The sequence below is a fragment of the Vigna unguiculata genome, chromosome 11 (assembly GCF_037176805.1).
Source record: "Vigna unguiculata cultivar grain cowpea cultivar isolate G323 ecotype 2 chromosome 11, ASM3717680v1, whole genome shotgun sequence".
In the NCBI taxonomy this organism is placed as follows: Eukaryota; Viridiplantae; Streptophyta; class Magnoliopsida; order Fabales; family Fabaceae; genus Vigna; species Vigna unguiculata.
In genome coordinates, this window is record NC_140802.1 from 29,984,857 (window position 1) to 30,008,137 (window position 23,281).

General features: G+C 40.8%; 1 protein-coding gene and 1 non-coding gene across 2 annotated transcripts; one reads left to right on the plus strand and one right to left on the minus strand.

Annotated features, from left to right (window-relative positions):
* Positions 1-6,898: 6,898 nt before the first annotated feature.
* LOC146881738 (uncharacterized) lies at positions 6,899-7,926 on the plus strand. The gene is made up of 2 exons (XM_085669328.1): positions 6,899-7,431; positions 7,518-7,926. The coding sequence occupies exons 1-2, from the start codon at positions 6,899-6,901 to the stop codon at positions 7,924-7,926; spliced, it is 942 nt and encodes a 313-aa protein (XP_085525454.1).
* A 15,034-nt stretch (positions 7,927-22,960) lies between these two features.
* Positions 22,961-23,266, minus strand: LOC146881739 (signal recognition particle RNA). The gene has a single exon (XR_014986704.1).
* Between the last annotated feature and the right edge of the window lie 15 nt (positions 23,267-23,281).

Sequence of the window (23,281 nt, forward strand, 5' to 3'; positions counted from 1 at the left end):
AAGTACTAAAATTTTGACCTTGGTGTGGTGGAGTTCACTTTTGCATTGGTGTCTGAAGAAGAACCTGTGTTAATAGTTTCCAAATGGAAGGTTCCTACAGAGAGTTTGAAGTGAATATGGAAGTGAAAGAGATGTTGGAGAAGTAGTGGCTTATACTAAGTATAATCACAAGGATAAACTGTTTAAGGGTAAACGTTGGATAAGGGAAGATTGACTTTTCGGGTCTATGGTTTTATGGAGTGGAAATCTGATAAAGGTAAGGAATGTCAAACATGTTAGCGGTATCATCAAGGTTTAGCGGTGAGTTTTCCAAGCGCGAAAAGGGTCTTTGGAATGTTCAAGAAGAGTATGGACAAAGACTGGAGTGACTAGTAGGACAAATGGTTTGAAAACGGTGGATACGATGTTGAGAGAATAGGATGTTAAGGCTATGCAAAAGGGTGTTCAAAGGGTTTTGTAAGTTACATGAGTTTTGGAGGAAGGATTCTCAACGACGATTGCTTCCTTAGCGTGGCAGACATGAAAGAAGCATTATTTTGAGTAAACAAATAAGTGACTTTGCGTGTTGATCAGAGTAGCGCCATAGGATGACGACAAGTGATACTTATGAAGGGTAAGAGGTGCGTGAAAAGAACTATCTTACTCACGACCTAGAGTATTACTACGACAACCAGTTCTTGTTAAACAACAAAAGTGTCGTTCTTATGAGTATCAATTAAAGATGTTCATAGAATCATTTAGAGTTGGAATTATGGGGTTACTCAGAGAAAGTTGTGTAAGAGTAGTAGGAGATGGTTTGAGTTATGATTTCAAGTTAGAGTGCCATCTTGGAATTGAGAAAGTGAAAGTAGATGTTTAGCCAGGGAATGGAATTCAAGATCCGTGATTTGACGAATTAAGAGTAAAGGTTGATTGAGAAACATAAGTGTTTGGGTTGGAAAGAGAATGTGTGAGGAGATTTCATTAATCTAGTCATCTTACTAAACTAATGAGTCTCTCAACAAGGTTGGAAAAAAAAAAGTAATTCAGAAAAATCTTAGTTTGAGAAGTATCTTAGAGTTGATATGTATAAATCAAACTAGAAATTTCAAGTCAAGGAAAGACCTGGTTCTAAGGCTTTTGTGGAAGGATAATTACAAGTTAGTAGATTAGAAATGAAGGTGACATACCGAAATGTCGTAATAGAGGAAAGCTTAATTTGGATCCAGAATGACTTGGTTGTGGACTTTGTTACCATTGGTTGAAGTCTGTAAAGGAGGCAAGATGTTATGAGTGTCGTTATGCATAAAAGTGGTCAAGAGTGTAGATGGTAAGGCAGTAAGCCAAAACTCAATAGTGATCAAGTCAGTGGAGTGAGGCATAAAGGAGTGAACGAGGTGATGGGAAGTGATAACGAACATGCTATAGTTTGAGACTTAAAGTCATATGAGACTTTGATAAAACCTACAAGAGGTAGTGGGGAGCTTATGAGAGGTGAGTTAGTATATCAGATACAAATTAGTTGGGTAAGTATAAAGGAGCATTCGATTTTTAAGGTTACATGTTGGAAGTTATTTCGAGTGAAGTGACTAAACCAATCTACTCTGTTGAACACATATCGCTTAGCATATAGGCAAAGTTTCCAGTAGCTATAGGTGTTGGAGTCATCAAATCTGTCATGTCTAAGTGGTGGTTGTCATAGGGTGTGAGGAAAACGTAGTTTTCTTCCTATCACATCGGTGAATTTTCGAGGACGAAATTTTTTATTGTTGGGGAGAATGTAAGGCCCACTTTATTTTCTGCCTTTAATTAAAAGGGATGCCCCAAATCAGTTGGGCCTAGGGCTGGCCCAAAGGGGATCCAAGAACCCTAAACTGCCCTAACCCTAACCACTATGCTCATCTTCGTAAAACAGAACTCTTACTTCCTCTTTGAGCAACTGCAAAGCTCTGCTAGGGTTGAACCACTATTTCTCATCAAGTGAGCCCAGACTAGTTTTCTACTCTTCGTTTTAAGCTCGTTCCACTGTTTTCCAACCCTCGAAGCTATTCCTTGAGCTACTGTTCATCACGGTTCGGGTGTTGAAGTCCTCTGCTAACCCCTTTCCAGGTAAGGGAAGCTAGGGTTTATGTTTTTAAAGTTATTTTTGCCATTTTTTGGTCTGTTGTATGGTTGTGATGCTTGAATGAGGTTGTTGGTCGAATAAAAATGTATGGTGTGCAAGTATGTTTGATTGATGTGGCGCTACTATTTTTCTACACTGCACACTTTTCGTAAAATGACGATTTCCACTACGTTAACCGTTTGATAGAGCGAAAAGTTTAACAGTTGATCTTTAACACATAATTCTTGACTTTGATCGGTCGGATCTTTAATCGGAACTCTGTAGTGAGAGCAATTTTTATCGCAAGGTCACTGAATTTGTGTTGTTGACAACACTGCACACTTTTCGTAAAATGAAAGTTACTACTTCGTTAACCGTTGGATCGAGCTGATATTTTAATAGCTGATCCTTAACACAAAGCTTTTGACTTTGACCGGTTCGATCTTGAAGTAGAGCTTTGTAGTGAGAGTAGTTTTTATCGCAAGATCGCTGTAGTTTGGTTGTTTCTCTGATCTTGAATGGTTATTATTGGCTTGAATCTAATTGTTATATTAAAAGCATGTGATAAATGATCATGCATGAGTGATGTGATTCATGGATTGTGGATGATGTGTTTGGGATAAATCTTGGCTTGCGATTTCAATGAAATTGTTGGTTATATATGTGGTCATGAATTCGGTATGAACAATAATGTTACATTGATGGCATGGTATTGTATGAGGTGAAGTTCTATATCCCCGAATTGGGAAGAATGTGATGGTATGAAATCAACATGGAATATGAATGAGGATGGGTTACAAAGGATGGCGTGAGGTGTTAAATGCATGATCAATATTATTTGTTTGTTTGGAATGTGATTGGTATGTTGTCAGTACGTAAATCCACGAGTCTCTAGGTGAGACTTCCTAGTGGTGCTTCAGTGGTCGGGATGTAATTCCATGGCCCTTGTTAGTGGGAGTCCATGGTGGTGCCCCATCTATATGGTCTGCTAAGGATTCAAGGTAAGGTTGCATCCTCACACTCTAAGGAGTCAATTAGTCTCACTTAGAGCGGACTGACTCATGTGGTGAGAGTAGCAGGAGGTCTGAAACTCATTAAGGGCTAACCTTGTGTGTGAGGGAATTGATTCATTGTAACACTTGTAACACATAGCTCGGGGGTGAGCAGCTCGGGGGTGAGCAGAGGTATCCACCAAGAGTTCAAGCATCCGTTGAATCCGACCTGATTATATGTAATCCGGATGAGTCAAGTTTGAGTCTAGTGTATTGTTTGAGAAGTCATAACATGATTGGGGGATGAATACTGTTTTGGATTGTGTAATAACATGTGACTGCTTGATAAACTGTTTCTACTCTAGATTACCATGTTTGCTTGTTTGGTTGTCTTGTATGTGGTCCTTCTCCTTTTGCGATGATCATCAATTCATTGATGTGAGCAGTTGCGAGAGGCACTCGAGGTCAACAAGGAAGAGATGATTCCGCTGCATAGTCTACCTTGGCTAGACTTCATGTTTTATTGGGGCTTTTCTTTATGGCTATTGCCCATGTACGCTTTGCTCTTTAGTATTCTATTAACTTTCGTTAAGTCCTTGGATTCTTGGTTGTATCTGGCATCATGGTGTGCCTTAGTTTCTCCTAACATTTTTGGATATTGTAAGGAGTAACGTTTATACTCCAAGACTTGTCTCTAAATTTCTATCTGTGTGGCATTTCATTTAAATTAAAATTATTATTTAAATGAGGTGTTACAATAGATATCGTACAATATAATAATAATAATAATACTCCAAAAAAATTAAATAATTAATCACTCGTATTTTTTGTAACATATTAATTAAAAATAAAAAATATTATTTTACACTCATTCTAATTTCAATACCAATACTTATAATAATAACACTAATATATTGTGTGTTACCAATAATAATAATAATAATAATAATAATAATAATAATAATAATAATAATAATAATAATAATAATAATAATAATAATAATAATAATAATAATAATAATAATAATAATAATAATAATAATAATAATAATAATAATAATAATAATAATAATAATAATAATAATAATAATAATAATAATAATAATAATAATAATAATAATAATAATAATAATAATAATAATAATAATAATAATAATAATAATAATAATAATAATAATAATAATAATAATAATAATAATAATAATAATAATAATAATAATAATAATAATAATAATAATAATAATAATAATAATAATAATAATAATAATAATAATAATAATAATAATAATAATAATAATAATAATAATAATAATAATAATAATAATAATAATAATAATAATAATAATAATAATAATAATAATAATAATAATAATAATAATAATAATAATAATAATAATAATAATAATAATAATAATAATAATAATAATAATAATAATAATAATAATAATAATAATAATAATAATAATAATAATAATAATAATAATAATAATAATAATAATAATAATAATAATAATAATAATAATAATAATAATAATAATAATAATAATAATAATAATAATAATAATAATAATAATAATAATAATAATAATAATAATAATAATAATAATAATAATAATAATAATAATAATAATAATAATAATAATAATAATAATAATAATAATAATAATAATAATAATAATAATAATAATAATAATAATAATAATAATAATAATAATAATAATAATAATAATAATAATAATAATAATAATAATAATAATAATAATAATAATAATAATAATAATAATAATAATAATAATAATAATAATAATAATAATAATAATAATAATAATAATAATAATAATAATAATAATAATAATAATAATAATAATAATAATAATAATAATAATAATAATAATAATAATAATAATACATGTATATTGTGATTAACAATAATGTAATAGTATAAACATATTGTACATTATATGAATCTTATACAAAATAATAATAATAATAATAATATTATTATTATTATTATGAAATAATTAAATAATTAATCACATGTATTTTTTGTAATAAATTAATTAAATAATTATACCACACCTAGCCAACTCGACCAAATAGTAATAAAACGATACATATATGCCAAAGCAGTCAAGTAATCAACCTAGACTGAGTTGACCTGAGCCTTACCAGCCTAAACCGATAACCTGAACGTCTAGAGGGACAACCTGCACAAGACGACACATGACCAATGTAAATCACCAACAAAAGTAGTCGGCCTAGGCCGGCTACTCCAAATATACTTAATAAAATCCAAGCCCCCTAGTGTTCAATAGGTCCTCCTAAGGGCCTACGTTAGGGCCCAGGCCCACTTACAACCTAAACTGGAGCCCAATCCAGGGCCCGGCCCATGACATAACCAAAAATGATTAATGCTCTATAAATACACATGGACCCAGTAATTAAAGGTACGCATTCATTACTCCATTAATCATTGATTTGTCCTTTTGAGAGCTTTGACTTACTTGAGCTTCAGAGTCCCTTCTGCAGGTAACCCCTCCTGGGTCCAAGCTGACATGTATCAACCAGGAAGAGGCCAACTGAGGAGATAGCGGACTACATGGGTAAGGTGACGCTTGTACCTAACTTATCTTGTTTGTTCTCTGCAGGAACAATTGGCACCCACCGTGGGGTACGAGACGAACACCTTTAGTACCCGTTTTTCTTCGAAGATGGTTTCCACCCGCAGCAGAGCTGGAGTGAACAAGCAGGCAGATGCTGGTCCCTCAGTACCTGCTGGCATCACCCCTGACCTAGCCGCCATCCTGGACGGCCAGGCGAAGATGCAACAAGAACTAGCAGATATGAAGAAATGTAGCGCTGATGAGATGGAGGCGCTGCGGTAAGAAAACTCACGCCTTAGGCAAAAGATTGAAGCTGATCCCACCCAGAAGGGAAAGGCCAAGGAGGTGTTTGAGGCTGCAAGGTCCCCGGCCTTCCAGCCCACATAAGAGGAAAGCGAATACAACCCCACCCATCACACCTTCACCACCACCCAACAAACATCCATTCCCTCTACCCATCCCATTCACTTCCCATCCACTCAACCAGAGCATACTGCAACCCCAACCCCTGCTGCTACCCTCCCCACCACCCAAATCCCCTACAACGTACCCACCACCCTACACACTACACACGTACCACCCTACAAACCCCAATACCTGCCAACAACCCACACCCCCCCTCACAACCTTACCTCCACCTTCCCCGCTATGATCAACCATCCCATCCCACCTCATCTGTTCCCTCCCCACTAGCCTAGACGTCGTCACCCCTTCAACGACTTTATCGCCAACACCCTCCTTCTTGCCCAGTGGGAACCCTTCACGCTGGACCGCTACACCGGCGAAACCGACCCTGATGAACACCTTAAAGTATACATCACCCATGTCGCCCTGTACACATCCCAAGACGCAGTCTTCTGCAAAGCCTTTCCCACCACCCTCAAGGGCCCTGCTCTGGAATGGTTCACAACCCTTCCGCCTTACTCCATCGACAGCTTCGACGTTCTTTCACACATGTTCTCCACCCAGTTTGCTGGCAGCCGTCCACACCAAACTACCACAATCTCCCTCCTGGCAATAGACAGGAACAAGGCAAACCATTCAGAGCGTTCATAGATTGCTTCAGTAAGGCAGCTCTTCGCATCCCACACCTCAACCAAGAGATGATCCTCCAGTGCATGGCACTTACCCTACAACCCGACCCCTTCGCCAACAACGTCTACCTCCACCCACCTGCCTCTATGCACACACTTAAATTATGCGCGACCGACTATGTCCGCATGGAGGAGATGCAGACCCTCCAAACCAAATTCTGCAACGACTATGCAGCCACCGCCGCCAACCCTACCCCGCAACCTCCCTGCCTTGTTACCCGCCCACGCGAGCCCCGCCAACCCCGCTTCACCAAATACGCCCCTCTTACCGTAGCCCGCTCCCGTATCCTCGATGAAGCCCTACAAGCTGACCTCATCCCTCCACCACGTAAGACAACCACACCTCCTAACGCTGATATGACCAAGTATTGCCGCTACCACCGCAACCATGGCCACATTACAAAAGACTGCAAAGCACTCCAGGATAAGATAGAAGAACTGGTCCGTGCTGGACATGTTCGCCGCTTCCTCCGACAAGACGACCATTCCTCTCGATCCCGCCACTCCCTCGATCCGACCACAGACGCCCTCCACACGACTCCCGTCACGACAGACGCCCAGCTCAAACCGCTAACGAGGAACCCCAACCAGCCCGTACCGACATCACCCCCACAGATCCTCCACTACGTGACACTATCAACACTATCTTTGGTGGCTTCGCTAGTGGGGGATCCACTTCTTCTGCCAGAAAGAAACACCTCCGCCATATCCAATTCATCAATCATATCATCCATTCCCACCACAGATGCCGTATGCCTCCCATCATTTTCACATATGACGACTTTCATGGCCTCGACCATCATCAAGATGACCCCATGGTCATCACCGTTGAAATCGAGAACTACGCCGTTAAGAAAGTCCTTGTCGACCAAGGCAGCTTCGTTGATATTCTCTACTGGGCCACCTATGAAAAACTCCAACTCCCGGACACCGCTATGGTCCCGTATGACGAACCCATCTATGACTTTTCTGGCGAACAAGTATCCACCTGCGGCTACATCGACCTTCACACCATGTTTCGCGAAGGAACCCAGACCAAAACCATTCCAATTCGCTTCCTTATCGTCGACGCGCCAACATCCTACAATGTCCTCCTGGGCCGTCCTTCCCTTAACACCCTTGGCGCTGTTATCTCCACCCCCACTTGGCCATGAAGTTCCCTTCTCCTTCCGGTGACATCCTCACTGTCCACTGCGACTAGCGCCTGGCACACGAATGCTACATGGCCAGCCTGCACTCGTAACTCCCAATTCAACAAACCAACCACATTGAGCGACCACCTGGTTCCGGCATCGCCCTATCAGGCGAAGATCTCGACCCCAGAGTAGGCCGGGACATTCGTCTCGAACCAGTTGAGGAGACCTCCCCTCTAGAGCTTCCCAACGGCCACTCCATCAACCTTGGCACCGGTTTGAACTCTGACGAGCGTGCCATCCTCACACCCATCCTCATCAGCAACACAGACTTTTTCGCCTAGTGAGCCGCTGACCTACCTGGGGTGGACCCCCTAGTAGCATCCCACAAACTATCCATCTACAAAGAAGCCCGCTACATCTCCCAGAAGAAGCGCAAACTTGGCGAAGAACGCCGACTAGAGGCTAAGGTTGAAGCCGACAAGTTACTAAATGCAGGATTCATCGAAGAAGCTCAGTACACCACTTGGCTTTCTAACGTAGTCTTTGTGAAAAAAGCCAATGGCAAATGGCGGATGTGTGTAGACTACACGGATCTGAACAAGGCCTGCCCTCGCGATGCCTACCCCTTACCCAATATAGACCGACTTGTTGACGGTGCGGCAGGGAATAAAATGCTTAGCTTTTTGGATGCATATTCCAGGTACAACCAAATCCCCATGGCCGCATCTCACATGAACAAGACCGCCTTCATCACGGATGATGCCAACTACTTCTATAGAGTTATGCCTTTCGGTCTTAAGAACGCTAGAGCGACCTACCAACGGTTAATGGACAAGGTTTTCAGTCATCTAATGGGACAATGTGTCGAAGTATATGTTGACGATATGGTTGTCAAGTCTCCAAGCCACCACCAACATGCCAAGGACCTCTCGGCGGTTTTCTCCGCACTACGCCAATACAACCCTCACCTCAACCTTGACAAGTGTGTATTCGGCATCGACCGTGGTAAATTTCTTGGGTTTATGTTGACCCAACGCAGCATAGAGGCCAATCCCGAAAAATGCAAGGCAATTATCGAGATGCGCAGTCCCGCTACCATCAAAGAGGTCCAACGCCTCATAGGCCGCCCCACAACCATTTCCCGCTTCCTACCCAAACTGGCTGAACAAACCCAACCCATAGTCTAACTCCTAATGAAATCCACCCGGTTCACGAGGACTGACGATTGTGAACAAATCTTTCAAAAACTAAAAACTACCCTAACCTCACCACCTATCCTCCACAAGCCGGACATCCGCCATCCCCTCCACGTATACATCACAGCCACCGACCACACCGTTAGCGCCGTGCTCGTTCAAGAGATAGAAGGCACGCAACATCTTGTCTACTTCGTTAGCAGAACGCTGCAAGATTCTGAAACTAGATATCAAATAGTAGAGAAGTTGGCCCTATCCTTAGTCCACGCAGCTCGCCGTCTACGCCCATACTTCCAAAACCACAGCATCATCGTCAAAACCGACTACCCCATCCAAAAAATATTGCAAAAACCAGATCTAGCCGGACGGATGTCATCTTGGGCCGTCGAGCTGTCAGAATTCAACATTCGCTACGAACCCCATGGCCCCATTAAAGCCCAATGTCTCTTAGATTTTGTCAATGACCTCCAGCACACACCCACAGAGGACCAGTGGACGCTTCATGTAGATGGTTCCTCAAATCCAAAAGGTGTCGGTGCTGGCATCGTGTTAGAAGGGCCTAATGACATCCTCATCGAAAAATCCCTTCACTTTGCCTTCAAAACATCAAACAACCAGGCCGAATACGAAGCTATCCTCGCCGGCCTTTCCCTTGCCCGTGAAGTAGGTGTCAAGACGCTAACGTGCAAAACCGACTCCAAGCTTACTGTAGGGCACCTAAATGACGAGTTCCAGATTAAAGACCCCATCCTTCTACAATATTACCATCTGGTCCGTGCAGTCATTCAATTCGCCTTTGAACGAGTCTGCATCGAACACATCCCAAGGACCGACAACATCAGAGCCGACATCCTCTCCAAATTGGCCAGCACCAAATTAAAAAGCCGCCACCGATCCCTATTACAGCAAACATTATCTACACCCTCCATCACACATACCTGTCAAAACCTAACCCACGCCCCAATTGAAAACACCACCCCTTCCCAAAGCCATAACTGGACCACCCCCTATATCCAATACCTAAAAACCGGCAACCCTCCACAAGATGCAGACAAAACTTGGCTGGCTAAGGCCGCCAGGTATACCATGATAGGCAATGACCTTTACAAACGCGGATACGACCAACCTCTCCTCAAATGTGTCACGGCAGAGCAAGCACAATATATTATTAAAGAGCTACATGAAGGAATTTATGGCTACCATTCCGGCACATGTACCATGGCTACCAGAGTCCTTAGAGTCAGGTACTTCTGGCCGACTATAGAAGCAGACTGTCAGGACTATGTCAGAAAGTGCAAACCATACCAAAAACATGGCAACCTCATCCACCAAAAGCAAGAACAACTCCATCACATACTATCCCCATGGCGCTTTGCTAAATGGGGAATGGACATCCTTGACCCCTTCTCAGCCGGCAAGGGGCAAGTGAAATTTCTAATTGTAGCCGTCGACTACTTCACCAAATGGATAGAAGCCAAGCCACTAACCACCATCACGGCCTAGCAAGTTCAACAGTTTGTTTGGAAAGATATTATATGTAGATATGGTGTCCCACATACCATCATCACCGACAATGACCGACAATTTATAGATAAGGAGCTAGCCAAGTTCTACACTAGCCTAGGCATCAAACACATCACAAGTTCTGTAGAACACCCACAAACTAATGGACAAGGAGAGGCGGCCAACAAGGTTATCCTAGTGGAACTGCGCAAGAGATTAGATAACACCAAAGGCCGATGGCTCGAAGAGTTAGTAGAAGTGCTATGGGCTTACAGGTGCACCCCTCAATCATCAACAAACGAATCCCCATTTCGCCTAGTTTACGGCGCAGACGTCATGATACCGGTTGAAATTGGCGAACCCACCCTGCGCCGAGAACTATACGACCCAACCCACAACCACCAAAACATGGTTACTCATCTCGACCTCTTACTCGAACTTAGAGAAAAAGCCCAGATACGCAATTTAGCTGCCAAACGAAGAGCTGCCATAAAGTATAATGCAAACCTAAGTCCACCATCATTCGCAATAGGGGACTTAGTATGGAGAATTGCCAGCAACGTAAGAAAGAAGGATGGCAAATTCTCCGCCAACTGGGACGACCCATACCGCATCCTGAAGACACATGAAGAGGAACTTATCGCTTGGAACACTTATCTGGAGAAGAGATTCCCAATACCTGAAATGTGTCCCACCTCAAATTCTACTTTAGTTAAATGCATACTATATTAAACTGAATACTTGTAACCCTGGGTGTACTCTTTTTCCTCACCCGGTCTTTTTTCCCTAAGGAGGGTTTTGGCCAGGGAGGTTTTAACGAGGCACCCCAGATTCAATGAATAAAACGAAGGGTTCTCAACTATACATCTTTTCTCTATTTCACTTTCATAATCGTTTAAGTTCCTCACCCTTTCCACAAGTAAGCGGCCTAGGTCGAACACCCTTAACTTGATGTTAATCGTTTTAAGTTCCCCACCCTTACTACAAGTAAGTGGCTTGGGTCGAACACCCTCAACTCGTTAGTTAAATCGTTTAAGTTCCCCATCTGGACTGCTTCCATCTTCCTTAACAAGCTTCCCATCAATAACGTCCTTGTTCACATTAAACTTCGAGTCCGTAATGTCAACCTCCTGATGGAAAAAGGATGCTTGACGTAGTCCCTTCTCAAAGTCATTGATGTGCTCTTGTATAATGCAATTCTTCAGGTCACAAAGCTCACCTACAACACCATCATACTTGTCTTTCAGATCATCGTAGTCTTCCTCCAACTCCCTTATTCTCTTGTTCAATTTTTCCTCTGAATCCAAACACCGAACCCTCCACATTGCCAGCCTCATTCTCTCTTCCTCCCAACCCTCCTTTTCCTTCTTCCACACAACCCTCTCTTCCTCAAACTTGTCGACTTTCCCCTGCAACTCTTCTACCTTTTCCCGACCTCCCTCCTTCACCTCCCGCCGATATAAAGACCCCACACGACGGCTTAATATCAAGGCTTTGCTTCCAAACTCCACCATTGTCCTCACGATATGATCCGCCTCCATGCTATCAATGGAGTTTATAATGGTATCTGGGAGATTGATCGCGATATCTTTCCTGACAGATATTTTCAGTAACTCAATCAACCCAGATTCCGACCCCTTCACTCCGCTAACCGACCCCGCCCCACTGGCTGACCCCGCCCCGAGTTAGGTCGCCCTTACGTTCTTCACATCCTTCCCCTTGCCGTGGCTAAGCGGCAACTCGGCCTTCCTCTTCGTTCCGCCGTGCACGTGTACTTCCACTACGGACTCTTTCAGGTTGGGAACATTAGTCTTCCCAGCCGCCTTCGCTTTAGCGGCCATCTCCTTCCTCAACGACTGGAATAGCGCCAAATTCTTCTTCCCCGATTGCGCCATGTGCCCTACAATAACATATTAAACCCCGTTTAAAACAACTTAGAATCAATAACACAATTTAAGTAACAAACAGATACCTTCAATATCTATAATCGGATGCACCAAATTATAAACTCTAACTAGGCCCTTAGTGGGCAACTTATCAACAAACTTCATCAACATCTCCACCACCTCCTCATCCCCCGCCGACAACTCATCGATCCCCATATCCTTGTACCGAGAAGGAGTGCCCGTCCAGCTAAATGGGAACTTTGTACTCCCATCTGCGTTCAAGAAATAGGGCTTGCCCTCTTCCTTCACCACGACTTTGAAGTACCCGTCCTTAAAATGCTTGAAAGACTGGGAAAATGCGTCCAATCTACTAATGCTGGGACGACTTATCAGAGACAGCCAAGTTGTCGCTTGGCGGGGTCTAGTATCATAGAAATACAGGAAGGCATAAGGCGAAGGCTCCAAATATAAAGATTGACACAAAATGCGAAAGGCTTGCATGTAAGCCCAACTGTTCAAGTGCAACTGCGTAGATGCCACGTCCAGTGCGCGCAACACACCCATAGTGAAATCATCTAACGGCAGCCGCACATGCAGCTGAGAAAAGTGACACATGTACATGTAGAAGAACTTCTTCGTTGCCCCCTCCTGCCCGTGACACACACAGTCAATGGCGCTAACCCTCTCTAGGGAAACAATACTTCTGCTTACACCCTTTACGATGACAGGCGCATAATTCAGCCAGAAGTTCAGAAGGTGAGACCATCGGAATAAGGATGATTGATTACGGACATCAGCAACTACCCACCCGTAACTACCCTTGGCCGGCCAGTTACTCTCGGTCAGCTCCTCTGGGGATCTTCTCGGACCTCCCTCAACGTTTCCATAGGGATTCCACTTACATTACCGCCAAAACTGGTACACTCCCCGTCAACTTGCCTACCTATACTCCTCTCCGACTCTACACTCTCACTACTAGACGTAGATAACGACACGCTATCACTACTGGACATACCTTTACTCGTGTTTCTAGAAAGATGTCGGCTGAAATTGGGAACTAGTCGGACAAGAAAAGGCACACAAGATCTCTGAATAGGAAATTCTCGCAAATGAACCAATAAACCCTTACTTGTTTTGAAATTCATATTTATAGGGCAGAATCCCAAACGGCAAAAACCCCTTCCCGCCAAAACAACAACCCATACCAATCGACACAATCATTACAAGAGACATAACTCTTAAAAGCGACGGCGCCAAAACCCCCCTGATTTGACCCCTAACACCCCTTCACCAACCATCAACCTTTCATCACCTTTAGCATTAACACTGTTCATCACACTTAAAGGCTGGGGGACTGGTGTACCACACCCAACCGATCCCGTTAACATACCAACATATATCACCCTTGACCGACACCTATATTGGCCAAGGCTGGGGGACTGGTGTACCACACCTAGCCAACTTGACCAAATAGTAATAAAACGATACATATATGCTAAAGCAGTCAAGTAATCAACCTAGGCTGAGTTGGCCTGAGCCTTACCAGCCTAAACCGATAACCTAAACGTCTAGAGGGACAACCTGCACAAGACCACACATGACCAATGTAAACTGCCAACAAAAGTAGTCAGCCTAGGCCGGCTACTCCAAATATACTTAATAAAATCCAAGCCCCCTAGTGTTCAGTAGGTCCTCCTAAGGGCCTGGGTTAGGGCTCAGACCCACTTACAGCCCAAACTAGAGCCCAAGCCAAGGCCCGGCCCATGACATAACATAAAATGATTAATGCTCTATAAATAAACGTGGACCCCAGTAATTAAAGGTACGCATTCATTACTCCATTAATCACTGATTTGACCTTTTGAGAGCTTTGACTTACTTGAGCTTCGGAGTCCCTTCTGCAGGTAACCCCTCCTGGGTCCAAGCCGACATGTATCAACCGGGAAGAGGCCAACTAAGGAGATAACAGACTACATGGGTAAGGTGACGCTTGTGCCTAACTTATCTTGTTTGTTCTCTGTAGGAACAATAATAATAATAATATTTTACACTAATAATAATTTCAATACCAATCCTAATATTATTGAATAAGATTATAATATCAATAATAAATATATTGGAAATGAAGGAAGAAAATATGAATTGAATTCTTATTTTATTTATAGACTCATGTTATTTTTAAAATCAAATATAGGCATATTATATATTATGAATCCAGTATAAAACAACAACACCAACAATAATAATAATAATAATAATAATAATAATAATAATAATAATAATATTAATAATAATATTAATAATATTAATAATAAATCACAATAACATTAAAATAATATTAAATATTTGTTAATACTAGTGATATTAATAGTACTATAAATAATAATAATGATAGTAATAATAGAACGGTTTAAGCATATTGTATATTGTGGTATACATTAATATAATAGTGTAAATTATAGATCTCATACAATATAATAATAATAATACGAAAAAAAATAAATAATTAATCACTCGTAGTTTTTCTAACGAATTAATTAAAAATAAAAAATATTATTTTACACTCATTCTAATTTGGGGTAAGGGTGGGGAACTTAAACGAATTAAGCACAAGAAAATGGTGTTCGACCCAGGCCGCTTACTTAGGGTAAGGGTGGGAAACTTAAACGAATTAAGCACAAGATAAGGGTGTTCGACCCAGGCCGCTTACTTGGGGTAAGGGTGGGGAACTTAAACGAATTAAGCACAAGATAAGGGTGTTCGACCCAGGCCGCTTACTTGGGGTAAGGGTGGGGAACTTAAACGGATGTAAAGGAAAACACATGGAAAGTCATATAGTTGGGAACCCTTCTTTTTATTTATTGAATAGGGGTGCCTCGTTAAAACCTCCCTGGCCAAAACCCTCCTTAGGAAAAAAAAACCAGGTGAGGAAAAAGAGTACACCCAAGGTTACAAGTATTGGTTCGATTACAATACATATTCAGCTGAAGTAGAACTTGAGGTGGGATACATTCCAAGTGTTGGGAATCTCTTCCCCCCATAATTGTTCTAGGCGATATGCTCCTCCTCCTGCATCTTCGCGTATGCGGTATGGGCCGTCCCAATTGGCGGAGAACTTGCCATCCTTCTTTCTAGCACTACTGGCCATTCTCCATACTAGGTCCCTGATGACGAATGATTGTGGACGTAGATTTGCATTATATCTCCTGGCAGCTCATCGTTTGGCAGCTAAATTGCGTATCTGGGCTTTTTATCTGAGTTTGGGTAGAAGGTCGAGATGTAGGGCCATGTTTTGGTGATTGTGCGTAGGGTCGTACAGTTCTCAGCGTAGGGATGGTTCATCGATTTCTACCGGTATTATGGCGTCTGCGCCGTAGACTAGGATGAATGGGGATTCGTTTGTTGATGATTGGGGGGTGCATCTGTAAGCCCATAGTACTTCTATTAACTCTTCTGGCCATCGGCCTTTTGCGGTATCCAATCTCTTGCGTAGTTCCACGAGGATAACTTTATTTGCCGCCTCTGCTTGTCCGTTTGTTTGTGGATGTTCTACAGAACTTGTGATGATGGTGTGTGGTACACCATATCTGCATATAATGCCCTTCCACACAAATTGTTGAACTTGCTGGGTCGTGATGGTAGTTAGTGGCTTGGCTTTGATCCATTTAGTGAAATAATCGACGGCTACATTTTACCTGCCCCTTGCCGGGTGAAAATGGGCTAAGGATGTCCATTCCCCACTTAGTCAAAGGCCATGGGGACAGTATGTGGTGTAGTTGTTCTTGTTTCTAGTGAATAAGGTTGCCATGTTTTTGACATGGCTTGCATTTCCTGACATGATCTTGGCAGTCTGCTTCTATGGTCGGCCAGAAGTATCCGGCACTAAGAACTCTAGTATCCATGGTGCGTGCACCGGAATGATAACCACAAATGCCTTCGTGTAACTCTTTGATGATGTATTGGGCTTGCTCTGCCGTGACACATTTAAGGAGGGGTTGGCCATATCCGCGCTTGTAGAGGTCATCGCCTATCATGGTGTACCTGGCCGCCTTAGCCAGCCAAGTTTTGTCCGCGTCTGGGGGAGGGGTGCCGGTTTTGAGGTATTGGATGTAGGGGGTGGTCCAGTTTTGGCTTTGGCAGGGGGTGGTTGATCATAGCGGGGAAGGTGGAGGTTAGGTTGTGAGGGGGGATGTGGGTTGTCGGAAGATATTGTGGGTTATATGGTGGAATATGTGTGATGTGTAGGGCGGTGGGTATGTTGTAGGGGATCTGGATGGTAGGGAGGGTAGCGGCGGGGGTTGGGGGTGCAGTAAGCCCTAGTTGACCAGATGGGAAGTGATGGGGATGGGTAGAGCTTCAGAAGTTTCTTTGGCTTTTCCCTTCAGATTGGGGTCAGCCTCGATCCTTCGCCTCAAGCGAGAGTTCTCTTGCCTCAATGCCTCCATTTCATCAACGTTGCGTTTCTTCAAATTTGCGAGTTCTTGTTGCATCTTTGCTTGGCCGTCTAGGATGGCGGCCAGATCAGGGGTGATGCCAGGAGGTCAAGAGGGACCATCATCCGCTTGCTTGTTCACTCCAACCTTGCTACGGGTGGAAACCATCTTCAGAGAACAACGGGTACTGAAGGTGTTCGTCTCGTGCCCCACGGTGGGCGCCAATTATTCCTGCAGAGAACAAATAAGATGTGTTAGGCACAAGTGTCACCTTACCATGTAGTCCGCTATCTCTTCAGTTGGTCTCTCCCCGGTTGATACATGTCAGCTTGAACCGAGGAGGGGTTACCTGCAGAAGAGTCTTTGAAGCTCAAGTAAGTCAAAGCTCTCAGAAAGTCAAATTGGTGATTAATGAATGTGTACCTTTAATTCGTGGGGTCCATGCGTATTTATAGAGCATTAATGATGTTCGTTTACCCAATGGGCCGGGCCTTGGTTTGGGCCCTAGCCTGGGTTATGAGTGGGCCTGGGCCCTAACCCAGGCCCCCAAGGTCCATCAAACGCGGGGACCTCCATTTTACTAAGTCTTCGAGGGCGGTCTGATCCGTTTATTTCTTGGCTTGTCAAATGTCGTCTATAACACCCCTGGCGCACCAATCCCTGGTCCCAGAGCATGTCAGGTTACTATAGCCCGATGCACCCCAACCCCTCACCCTTCTCCATCCATTCATACTGGGTGGGTTGTTGCCAGTGGGGATCGAACCCCCAACCTGACCTTTAACACCTCTAGCTCACCAGCAGATGCTACCAGTTATGCTGCAGCGCAACTGGTAGCATCTGTTGGTGTGCTAGAGGTGTTAAAGGTCAGGTTGGGGGTTCGATTCCCACTGGCAACAACCCACCCAGTATGAATGGACAGAGAAGGGTGAAGGGGTTGGGGTGCATTGGGCTGTAGTAACCTGACAGCCTCTGGGGCCCGAGGAGGGGTAGCCAGGGATGTTACACCAGGCGCCCTGCTCGCATTGTGACCACTATCACTGGTTCGTGACCCGTGATAGTGGTAACGGGTGTGGTGGAATGGGATGGTGGATGGGCGTAGCAAAGGTAGTGGTGAAGTGATGAGGTGGGATATGGGTGGTGGGGAGGGTGGCAGCAGGGGTGGGTGTTGCGGGGTGCGGGGTGCCTAGGGATGGTGGGATAAATGTTTGTGTGGTGGGTAGAGATGATGGGTGTTTGTTGAGTGGTGGTGAAGGTGTGTGGGGTGGGGTTGTACTCGCTTTCTTCCTATTGGGCTGGTAAGCCGAGGACTTGGGGGCTTCTGACGATTCCTTGGCCTTCCCTTTCTAGGTAGGGTCGGCCTCGATCTTTCTTCTCAGCCTCGAGTTTTCTTGCCTCAACGCTTCCATCTCGTCAACGTTGTGCTTTCTCAGGTTAACGAGTTCGTGTTGTATCTTGGCTTGGCCTTCAAGGATGGCGGCCAAGTCTTGGGTGACGTTAGCAGGCGCAGTAGGGACCGTCTCAGGTTGCTTCATGACTCCAGCTCTGCTACGAGTAAAAAGAATTCTCGATAGTATGCGGATCACTTAGTAAGGTATTGCTTCGTACCCCACAGTAGGCGCCAATTGTTCCTGCAGAAACAAAAAGAGATGTTAAGGACATAAATATCACCTTACCTCAATCCTCAATCTCTCAAGTTGGCTCTTCCTCAGCTTGAATAGGCCATTTGTTGATGTACATGGTTTGGACCCTTGAGGGGTTACTTGCGAAGAGGGCTCCGACGATCAAGTCAGCGAGAAAGCTCTCAGAAAGTCAAATCTCTTGATTAAGGGATTAATGAAAGCATACCTTTAATTGTTGGGGTCCACGTGTATTTATAGAGTTATTAATTATGTATGTCCTTCTTGTGGTCTGGGCCATTGCTTGGGCCCTAGATGGGCACGGGCCTAGCCTAGGCCCTGAGTTAATATTTGTTGGTACCATGGGTAATATTCTAAGTTAGGAGTGGTCAACAGATGTCGTTATGTTTTCTGAAGTAGGCGCCTAGGCCGCTATGTGCTTTCGCTTGTCTTGTGTCTCATCTGATAATTTCATTTGCGGGGTTATGTGTATGCGGGCTTGGCCGTGCGGTTTTATTAGTCCGTTTGGGTGCAGTACATATAGGTACATTACATCTAACCCTAATGAAATGGGAGTTTAGCTACTATTACATATATATAACACAAAAGGGGATTAAAATGGTGGAATGGATGAAGGAAGATGAAGCTTTAAAGCCCTAGAATTGACTCTACACGTTTTTTTGCCCGCTATTGCGTTCCCACAATCAAAAGCTTTTTATTTCATCTAACTCTCGACCCTTTAACCACTCAAAAAGTTTCTTCTTGTCGGGTGAGCATAGCCTCTCGCTCGACAAGAGATTGCTTCTGTAAAACGGCTAATTGCCCAAACTCGCTAGGCGAGTGTCTAACTTTCTCACTAGACGAGGGATTCAATGGTTGGTGCTGACACAAGCAGCTTGAAGCAAAGATTTGATAAATCCAAGTGCATGAAGATCTCATGTGATTGATGAAGATTGATGAAGATCCGCTTGAAGATTATGTTTCAATAGTATTAAATATGTAATTGATGTGTTACATGTTATATCATGTTGGTAGGCTATATGACAAAGTTTAGATATCTTGTTAGTCTTAGTGTGTCCTTTTTAATTTGTTAAAATGGGTTTTAAAAGGTTAAAAGGCTTATTGTATATAGTTTCTGATATGAATGTGTCAATACTCAATTTCGTCCGGGTAACTAAATAATTTTTAGTAATAATAATCTTATTTTTTTCTTATTTCCTAGACAAATAATTTAAATATATAATATAACATAACTAAACATTTTTTTTAAATAAAAAAGTAAACGAAATAGAAAAAGATAAGAAAAATATTTTTACAGTGAAAATGAGTTTTTAAAAGATAAACACAAAAAAAAACATAAAAATAATGATTAAGAATAAGAATTAAAGAAAAAGAGTTTTATAATAAAATAATAGTAATGATAAATTTAAAATAGAAAAATAGTTTTTAAATAATAAAAATAGTTTTATAAAATATAATTGAATTTATAAAAAAATGAAAAAAAAGATAATGGTAAAAAAACTATAAAAATATTATTAAAAAAAAATATATTAGGCTAATAAGTATATAAAACAAAGTAATAAAAATAAAAATAAAATAAAAAGATATATATAGTTTTTACTAAAGAAAGAAGTAAAATTGAAATTAGAAAAAGTAAGGAAATCTCAAAATAAGTGGTTATATGTTACCGTTACTCAACTACATCCTACTGATACTCCCACAATCTAGATTATCTCCATGTTTCTCTCAACCTCCACACATAGTTAATATCTTAGACAATGCTAAAAGAGGGTCTCAGGATCTCATAGTCTCTAACGTTCGTCCCTCGAGTTATTTTTTCTTTTCTCCACTTCATTAAAGATGGGGTTCACAAAACACATAAAGAGACATTTCTCCTTATTCATTGTCATCTTCTTCCCATGGTCAAAGAAGCTTCCAAGGGTTGTACTCTGCTTCACGAGATAGTCGACATTTTCCTCTTTGCTTCCAAAAAAAAAAGTCAAAAAAACCACAGACTGACATGTGGCATGCTGTTAATAATGTTAGTCATCTCTGTCTGAATAGGACCTAATTGAAGCCATTTTTCAAAAGTTGGGATGCAATTGACACTTTTTTAAAAACGGGTACTAGAATGACACAACTCTACCAAAGTGGGTACCATCCAAGTAATTAAACCAAAATAAACTTTGTATTGTTATAAAATCAAGCTCATAATAGAGAGAAAATGAAAAGGAAGAATAGAGAATGTAGAACAATTATTTTGTGTGTCTTATTACTAATAGAAAGAGTCTTGTTTATAAATACAAAATGTAACCCATAAAGGATACAAATTAAATAATTAATACAAATTTTTAAACCTCATAAAGGGTAATTAATCATATGAGTAACTATAGCAAATCAATCAATCGTATCAATCATATGAGTAAGTGTATCAATCTTATCATTCTATATTTTCAATATAATATTGTTCATTACATATTCTATTTCTCACCCTTATGTAAAGTTACATCATTAAGATGAAGGAATTCAATCTTGTGAACCTATTGCTCAATAGTTCTCCTTGACAAAGACTTTGTGAATAAATCTGCTACATTTTCACATGAACATATCTTTTGGATCTCTATATCACCCTTTTAATTGAACAATGCACTATTATTTTCATATATGGTTGTTGATTCCATTTTTTTTCCAAGGATAGACAACAAATTTGTTGTACATGTTGAATTATAGACCTTAACCAAACACATTAACGATGTACCTCATGTAATGCTAAAATTTTACATGATCTGACGATGTTATTGTGATTATTTGTTTCACAGACAGATATGAAAGTATTGTGCTACCACATGTGAAAAAATATCTTGTTTGTGATCAACTACTATGACAATATGATGATCGAATAAATAACATGTATATGCAAAACCCATTAGATTTAATTTTGAATCATTTGGATAAAATAAGTCCAAAGTCATAATATCCTTAAGGTAACGAAGTATATGTACTCCAATCCAATGTCTTCTTGTAGGTGAAGAACTATAGTACTGCAAAAAAAGAAGTTATTTTGTGGGAGTTATTTTGCGGTGGTTATAAAAAACCCCACAAATAAAAATGATTTAGGATGATTCTGGTGGATTATCATAATGCTCATAATAGTTGGGGTTTTGTATTTTTTCTGAAGAGGTTTATCACCTCTATAAATTATAATACATTTTTCCCTCATTTCTTTCACTCATTCCCATCCAAAACTTTACACTACTAAGACTTTTTCCACAAAATAGAAAACCTAAGCACGTTCTCCCTCAGCCACTCTGTAACTCCCATCTCTAGGCACTACTCTAGCTTCGTCACCCACTCCACACGCCACTTCCACTTTGTCACTCCATCACTTTGTCACTAATGAGTGCATATTTTTACCCTCATTTAAAGTTAAATTTTTGATTTTTAATTGAGTTTTGTTCTTAAAATATTGATTTAATTGAGATTTCTTATAATTGGGTTTATTGAGCATGAGATGTAAGAACATGTTAAAAATACCTTTTTAGTTGCATAAATGTACTTTGAATATTTTGAGGTGTGTTAGTGTAGCTGCAACTAAGTTGAGCTCATGGAGGTATGGAAATAAATTGATAAAAGCTTCATGAAACCTTAAAGATAAATCCAAGAATTGAAAATTATCAAAATCACAAAACTCCAAGACAAATATTGCATGAAGAAGGCAACAAAAAATTGAAAAAGTGAAGAAGAGTTTGGCTAAGCCAAGAAGAGGGAACGAAAAACAAAAATTGGTCCTTGTGATTTTCTCTATCCTTTTCCAAAAGAAAAGGCTTTGATAATTCATAAATATTTATGATAAAATATAATATGGGGAAAATATATCTTTAGATATTTTATTTGATATTTTAAAATAATTATCTTCTCTAAAACATATGATCACTTCAACTATTTACAAGATTGTTAAGTAACCACTAAAATAATGTTTGATGTTGTTTCTTAGTTTGCATCTTTCTTCACAGGTACAATATTACAAATTGCTTTAATATATAGTTTGTTCAACTTCAATATCCATGATTTCATTAAAGAAAAAATGTAGATGGTTCAAGCATAATGTTCATTAATCATTTTTCAAGTTCTAGTAGTCTGTTACTCCTTTTCACAATAAGGTGTAGGTCATCCGGAGTTTGTCAGTATTAGTATAGAAGTGGACTTTAGTATACTTTGTGTATATCATAAACATTAAATAATAGAGTATAAAAAGTTAGTGAACATACCTACGCATCATTGTAGAAGTTATATCGAGCATATTCATATATGTTACTTTGAGAGAATCAACTATAAAAACTTTGAAAGGAAAATTAGATATTAGAGAGAGGTGTTAAGAAATATCTCAAATCTAACGCAATGTTGAATAAAAATTGGAAAAAGGTGATGGTCCAAGCAAGTGAGGCTGCCTAAGTATTTGTTTTGAGGGTGGTTGCAACAACTTGTTATCCCTCCACTGTTGGGAGGTAGAGGTAATCGCTGCTCTGTGAAACCAGCCTCACGCAGTGCCCTCTCGTCTAAGAGAGATGGGACCTATGCCTTCACACAAGTTCCATCACCCAACTCTCAACTTGGAATGGGCAAGCCAACTTTTGGCATCCACAACTCCAACCAGGGAGCCTCAAAGTTGTTCCATCACCTTCGTGCCCCCACTTGGGTTACAAGCTCTTGTTACTTAGCTCGGCGAGAACACAACCTTT

Excerpts from the sequence above, each read along its gene's own strand:
- LOC146881738 (XM_085669328.1), top strand. The coding sequence starts at position 6,899 with ATGGAGGAGATGCAGACCCTCCAAACCAAATTCTGCAACGACTATGCA. Across the intron at positions 7,432-7,517 it reads ACACTATCTTTGGTGGCTTC|ATGCCGTATGCCTCCCATCA; the intron begins GCTAGTGGGGGA and ends TTCCCACCACAG.